At 39.6% G+C, this 7,440-nt stretch overlaps 1 protein-coding gene across 1 annotated transcript; it reads right to left on the reverse strand.

Moving 5' to 3' along the window:
* Positions 1 to 480: 480 nt before the first annotated feature.
* LOC308090743 (ependymin-2-like) lies at positions 481 to 1,947 on the reverse strand (the record flags this gene model as incomplete). Its single annotated transcript, XM_080436007.1, has 5 exons — positions 481 to 607; positions 1,204 to 1,256; positions 1,374 to 1,517; positions 1,644 to 1,675; positions 1,875 to 1,947. The coding sequence occupies 5 exons, from the start codon at positions 1,945 to 1,947 to the stop codon at positions 481 to 483; spliced, it is 429 nt and encodes a 142-aa protein (XP_080292133.1).
* Positions 1,948 to 7,440: the final 5,493 nt, after the last annotated feature.

Consider the following 7,440-nt stretch of genomic DNA (forward strand, 5'->3'; position numbering starts at 1 on the left):
ATTGTCAATACAATATCAAATAGCCAAATCAAACAGGTTTACACAAATATAACATTTGGTTATAGTCTATAGATTATGTTAAATTCATGGTTGAGAAGGAAGATCAAACAAACTGTAGGAACCCAAGTTACCACAAACTCTTTTTAAAGCATAAGAATTTGTTGAGTAGCCTATATGTTAAATTAATTTATATAATCAAAATAAAATAAAAATGCTCTGTTTATTGTGTTATTGTTAGCATGCTCAGCTTAACCCTGATATTAACGCACGCACGCACGCACGCACGCACACACACGCACACACACACACGCACCATGCAGTATGGGTTTCATGCTGGACACTCATGTCAAGCATCAAACATATAGAAATGCAGTCACAGTGAAATCCTCAGTGTTGTTTCATCCATTTCTGTGTGCAATTGTTACTGTGGAATTTGGGCTCTGGCCACAGAAGAGGATTGTATTTACTGTAGGATTCCTTCTAGAAGAAAAAGTGGAAGAAACTGTTCACCGTCCCTTCAGGTGTCTCCTCCAAAGTCTCACCCTCACAAAAAGAAGGCAGGGTAAGGTAGTCAGGGTCCTTAATCTCGACCTCCACATTGATGTTGCTGTGGAAAAAGTGACACAAATATTACATACCGACATTGCCCCTTACAGGAAAGTCCGAACAGTTTAGACCAGTACTAATCAAACTTTTTAATCCCAGGGATTCAAAATGGAAACAAATGGACACTTACGGGTCCATTTCGTTCCATTTGTACACTCTCAGAATTACAGACCTGCAAGGGTCCATTTGGAACCCCCTCAAGGAACCCTGACCCCACTTTGAGAACCACTGGTTTTAGACAACCACAAACCTGATCATGAGCATAGTTGAGTCTGTGCCGTATACAATACTCAGAGGCAAACATCCCATGCTTGCAGACATGATATATGGTTCTGAAATGAAATTACAGAGAAAAAGGGGTAATCATTCATTCATTCATTTGTAACACTTTCAGTGTGTGCTCAACATCAAAGAGACTGAGAAAAATAAATAAATATATGGTTTGTTTTTCAGTCTGTCTTGCCTTTCAATCCTGGGACTGGCACCGACCAAATATTGAATTGTAGACCTTCCTCTGGAACGGATGCACGTCCAAGGTGAATGTTAGTAAGGAAATGAGCATTGGAGGGAATTTGCAGTGGATTTGAGGCTATATACACAGATTTCTTCTTGCAGCTCTGGTTTTTGGCATCAATTTCATAGAGCACGCCCTGCCAGTCGCAGTTATGAGAAAAGATAATCACAACACACACAAAACATATATATAGCCAACTGTAGCAATAATATTTGTCAGAGAATTATTATTCCTTGTCATGGTTCTCAGTTACCTCTTTGAAAAACATCAGCACATCCATATCCTTAGTAGAGTTATACTGGTAGGTCTCATTTTGAATTACTTTGAACCGTAGTCTCTTGGCCCCACTATCATATACATATGCAGCCATAGTGAATGTCTTCTCATTCGTGTTAGACTGTTTAATTGAAAAACACAAAGCAGAGAATTTATTTTGATAAAAAGAAACACAAAAAAAACATGTAGTGCATAGAAAATATTAGTGTCAACATTGGTTTTGGATCACAAATGTTGGTAAACTCACCACGGACAGGACCCCTGTCATATTGGGTGACTCTAAAAGAAAACGATATGAGAGAATATTATATATATATAAGAGCCCTGCCAATTCTGTAACAGTTAGCTATTCCATAGCTGTATGTAAGCTAGTTGTCATTTCAAATAGGAGAAAATATCATTAAGAAGACAATTTAAACAAAACTACTTAACAGACAGATAGTTTATTACATATTTTTATTTAAATAAAGATTCTTACGGCATGGCTGGTGATGGTCTGCTAGGGCAGTGGCACTCAAACACATAAATAGGAGTGTGAAAGCTGCAAACATCTTCCTTGCCCTGAGAGAGTCACAAGCAGAGAATTCAAAGCAGAGACAAAAAACGCAACTGTTACTGCATCTAGCAATGTTGAAGTTAGCCCCCCTTTTATAAGGCTGAATAGTGTACATTTGTGTTGTCAGGTGGTATTGTGTAAAGATTGCTATGATGGTAGGCGTGGACCCATGCCATGATGCCGATCCTTTAACCCCAAATCCAGACTCTCTGACTCCCCTTCACTACAACCACCTGTACAAATATACTTCAGATTTACAAGCAAGGGATAATCCACACACAATATTATTATCATTATTATTATGATAAATGTGCTTTTCTATGATTGTCCTGAAACACCTCATTGGAATTTGTATATCTTATTGCTGTTGGGGCTGCTGCAAACTTGCAAAAGGCATTTTATACATAGAATATGGTGTAGAGAGCATTTCCTCATTTTACCTTTATTTAACCTCAGTTTATGTCATCTGGGAGCGTCTCAGTTACAATGATAACACAGCCAACCATCTTTAGAGAATATAAATACAGTAAAACCTGAATATCTTGAAAAGTAATCCAAACTAGCTATAGTGGGTCATAGACCACCTGCTAGAGAAAGAAAGAGTATACCAGGAAATTTGCACAAGAAGTGTTTGATCAAAGAAGTGGACTCTGCCCACAGCAGCCCACCTGTTCTCTGTCTGTTGCCTTAATCCACCCAACAAATGTTTTTTTCTGAACAACTTAACCACTTGAACCCTTTCGTTGTTGACCAGAGTCCCTCAGGCCTCTATATAGTGTATTTTCTGTTTTCGCTCATGTCTTCACTGTCGGCATGTAGTAAGCTTGTATATCTGCTATTTTCTGCGAAAGTTACATATGCTGGGGTTTAAGTGGTTAAAGAGTTTCTGATACATTTTGATTCAAGATTCCCAAAGAGAGTAAAATTCTTGGGTTCCGGCTCTTGAGTTATGGGGGATATGTTTAAGTAATATCAATCATGTGTAGTGTGTGTGTGTGTGTGTGTGTGTGTGTGTGTGTGTGTGTGTGTGTGTGTGTGTGTGTGCGCGCGTGTGTGCGTGTGTGTGTGTGTGTTGCCAGGCCTTAGGGCCTCAAACAGGCGGTTGAGGGCAGTGCAGTTCCCATGCCAGGCGGTGATGCAGCCCATAAGATCTTGGGCCCCATGCTGAACTTCTTCAGCTGCGTAAACTGAAAGAGGCGTTGCTGTGCCTTTTTCACCCTGGGGCTTCCTGTGCTGAGGGTCAGAGGGTCAGAGGTGTTGGAGCCCGTCCTCACCATCTGGGGTCGACCCGATAGGAAGACCAGGATCCAGCTGCATGGGCTTGGGTTGAGTCGTAGGACCCTGAGCATAGTGTCGACTCTGGAGCAGACTGTGGTGTTGAATCCGGAGTTGTAGTCTATGAGCAGCATCCTCACATAAGAGTTACTGATCTTGATCTTCTCAAAAGTATGCCTGTTTTGTTGAATTGATTTGTTTAGGAATCAAGGTGCTATACTGTATAAAGTTTATCATTATTGAATTATCATAAAACATTTATATATTTACATGTCCTAACCCTAATATTATAATAATTCCACACCATGCAGAGAATAAATATTCATTAAAAACAACATGGGGGCCCGGACCGCTGGTCTAGCGGTCCGGGCACCAAGGCTCCAATGTAGCCCGACAGTGGATCTCGGGTTCGAGTTTCGATCCAGACGATCTTTACTGTAGTGTATGTCTCTCCCCATCTCTCTCTCCCTGTTTCCTGTCCATCTCCACTATACCTATAAATAAAGGCAGAAAAGCCCTAAAAAATATATTAAAAAAAAAAAAAGCATGGGAAGGAAATGTATGACAAAAACTAAAAGACGTGCTTGAAACCGTGAGTCTGAACGAGATGAAACCGTGACTTTGAATGTGACTGAAAATGCAATGTCAGAAGGGAAGTTTGACGTGTGCAGTTGTTGAGAACGAGAACTCAGAGGGAAGCCCTTGTGTGTGAAGAAGTCTCAAGGGGTATTGTATGACTCATCGCCCGATGTAGGCTACTGTACGTAATAGATTGAGAGTAAAAAATGTTTATTTTAGAGAAGGAAGTATCATTCTCTATAGACATTCTTCGACTCCCCCGCTGACCACCATGTTTACTTGCCACTTCCTTTGTCTAGTTATTAAAGTCGGTAAATTGGGGTTTTCTGTACGTCAAATAAACTGAAATAAAAGTAGTAAAAAGGCAATGTTTTGTATGTAATTTACACTGAGAGCTTTGTGAGAGAATTGTAACTAACAATAGCAATTTGTGAGAAGATGCCATTTTACTGTGGAAGTTAAAACAATTTATGGTGTCATAATGACATCTACCTCTGTAATTCACAGAATCTCTGTTTGTCTGTGTGCGCGGGTAAAACCTGGGCGCTGTCTGACCGAACAGCCTCAAACTTGGTTTGTGTGTCCCATATGACCAGGGGGTGTCCAGTGCCGAGTGGAAATTTGGTCAGACCAATGGTTTCTGAGAACTGAAAAAATGCAGATGTCTGTATCTATCCGTCCATCCGTGGGTCTATGGAGGACGCACCAAATCTGTGTGTTTGGGATGGGTGCGTGGGCACCAATTTCCCTGAATGGCTAACCCGACCCGTCGGCTTCACTGATTGGTTGGGCTCTGCGTCATGTTTGTACCGCATTGCCAGTATAAGTGGTGGGGTCTGAGAAAATGTGAGATATGATTGAGGCTCCAACATGTCAGACATGTGCAACGACTACATCAGCTAAAGAAGTATTGCACAAATGGATGGGCATGTATTCCCGACTTGCATTGTTCCTGAATTAGGTGGCGCCCGTCTAGTAACTGTACATTTCAATATTAATCTCCAGAAAGCTGAGGCCTGGCCAGTTCTTCTCCAGATGCAGACAGAGCCTTGGAGTGAAGAAATCTAGCCACTAGCCTACACAACCTATGTGGGATGTATATATCCACAAAAATATTGCATTAACAAGTGCAAGTGTATTCAGAATGTTGAGGTCAAATAATAAAATAATTGTTCACCCAATAGCATTCTATGTCACTGCAATTTACAGTACACACATCTGCAGTTCATGTGTTATAACAGACCAGTAATAAACAGAATAACCTGTCATGCCCACATAGCCCTCCACAGGTGTAAAAACTTAACTGAGTACCTTTGTACCCTGCTTTTTGATCACTAGTGTATGCTTAGCAACCTATGTCCCACAGAAGTACAGTAGCCTACAAGGAACTTGGATCGATCGTGAGAAAAAACAACATCAAAAGAATGTTTCACTGAAACTGATAAGACTCCAAGCGAGGTAGGCTGAAACAACTAATTGTGCAGTTTTCTGGTCCAAAGGGATTTTCTCTAGTCTTGAAATGGATAGTAAATAATCCAGCCCAGTATCTGATAGGCTACTATTGCCCTTTTTGGGAAGTCCCACCTCTGAATGGTGTCAGATTTATAATTCCCAGCTTGGACAAGTCGCCTACCATCGGAAATTGTGATTGACCTAAGGCTACATTACTATTCTAGCAATCATTCTAACTCACAATAAGGATATTTTTGTATTTGGTCCGGACATAAAAAGTGTAATTTCATCCCAAGAGTGATCAAACTATATCTAAACGATATCTAAAACTTTAAGGGGTTATGCTGCCATAATATATAGATTTTATATTATATATAATACAAAATAATGCCCATATGCATGTATAATGTTTGCATGGGTTTAGACTGTAGCACAATGGACCTAAATGACGTCCTCTAATGTTGGAGGACTCCAACATTAGAACAGTATTTTGATTCAGGAAACACTACCCTTCCTCTCCGCCTGACCTACTTGTTAACTAGTTGTACGAACGCTTGTTTTCTATTGTTGTATTGTTTATTGGATCTTGTTTAGTCGATACACTTAATTGTTTTAGCTCATGCTCATTTGACTTAGCTATTTTGCACTAAAGACTTCTGGTGATTAGTAGTTTTCGTTCCCTACCTATGTTGAATACACTTATTGTAAGTCGCTTTGGATAAAAGCGTCTGCTAAATGACTGTAATGTAATGTAATGTAATGTAATGATTAAGTGTGGTAAGTATTATATATCAAGGTATTTAACCACATTAACCCTGGTGTTCCTATTTTGGACATGCCATTATAAGCAAACATTCCACTGGAATCTGTTTTGTTTTCCATACAAATCAGTGAATATTTCATGATACTGTACGTATGACGTGAATTAACAAATGTTTGGGTATTCACTTCCAAAATCTTAACCACCTTCACATGCAATTTAACTGGTATTTTGCATATATCCTTTGTAGTTCTGTGGGTCACTCTGAGGTGTAAGTGTAAGCTTTCCATTTAAGTGCATATTTTTTACTGTATACTGTATCTGAGCAGATCATACCATGACTCTCCATGAATCATCGCTAACCACAAGATGCAAAACTCCAAACTCATATCAGAAACTGAAAGTGAGAACAACACTGTATAAATAGTTAGTGAACATTCCGTACAACATGCAAACATCTCAGTCAGAGAGGCACACCAATATTACAAGGTAAGACATTCAATGGCTAGAGCACCTGTACACCTACACATACTGTGATATTGTATTTAATTAAAATAACATGATTTTAAAACTCACAATCCATCTGTTGTTTGAGCTTACATCAGAATGCAAAGCTTCTAAGTTCCGGCACAAACATACCAATGCACCATTAAGACAAAGTTGATGCACACATGCATATTTAATACAATATATGCATTACATTTTCAATTTGGTTCAGCTATTCCAAGGCCATTCGTGTGGTTAGGGTACATATTACTAATTCCAAATGAATTGTCTAAGGAAAAAAATGTACATGTTGAGTTACAAAAGTAAAATCTATATTTGCATCTTATCTTTATTCAAAATCTGCTGCATGCACATTATTGTTGTGTGATTTGTAAATAATGAATTTGTATGTGCAAAAAGTTACCCAAACAAACAAACAGTAAGCATCATACACACAATATTACCAGCGGCAGAAGTGACACTTTTTCCTGCATCCGACTCTTTCAGATGGACACAACAGTATGGCGTGGTGCCTTTTCTCTGTGTCTTCTCTGTCTCATCCTGAACTGCGTGGACCCATGTTGTTCAGTCATCCAGAGGGCCAACTACAACACCTCCCTGAGTCTGACCAGGTTCACACGCAGCCGCGTGCAACAGCTACTGCTGAGATATGTGAGTGAGCTCCTTCTCTAAAATTAAAATAATGGGGTTTAGTCTGAAAACATAGAAGCCATTGCTAACCTTCCATTCTTACCACCCTACCTTTGTTCTCTCAGAAGGAGCAACATTTGGGGGACAAACATTTTGAAGACAGAAACCTGCAGTTGGAGGCCCTGCCAGTACTTTCAACAGACCTGTACATCTGGCTAAATATGAAGGTTTGTATCTGCCCTGCATATCACCAGAGAATGTTTATTAAAATATTTCCTTACATTT

This window comes from Gymnoscopelus braueri (genome assembly GCF_963280865.1).
Source record: "Gymnoscopelus braueri genome assembly, chromosome: 8".
NCBI classification, from domain to species: domain Eukaryota; kingdom Metazoa; phylum Chordata; class Actinopteri; order Myctophiformes; family Myctophidae; genus Gymnoscopelus; species Gymnoscopelus braueri.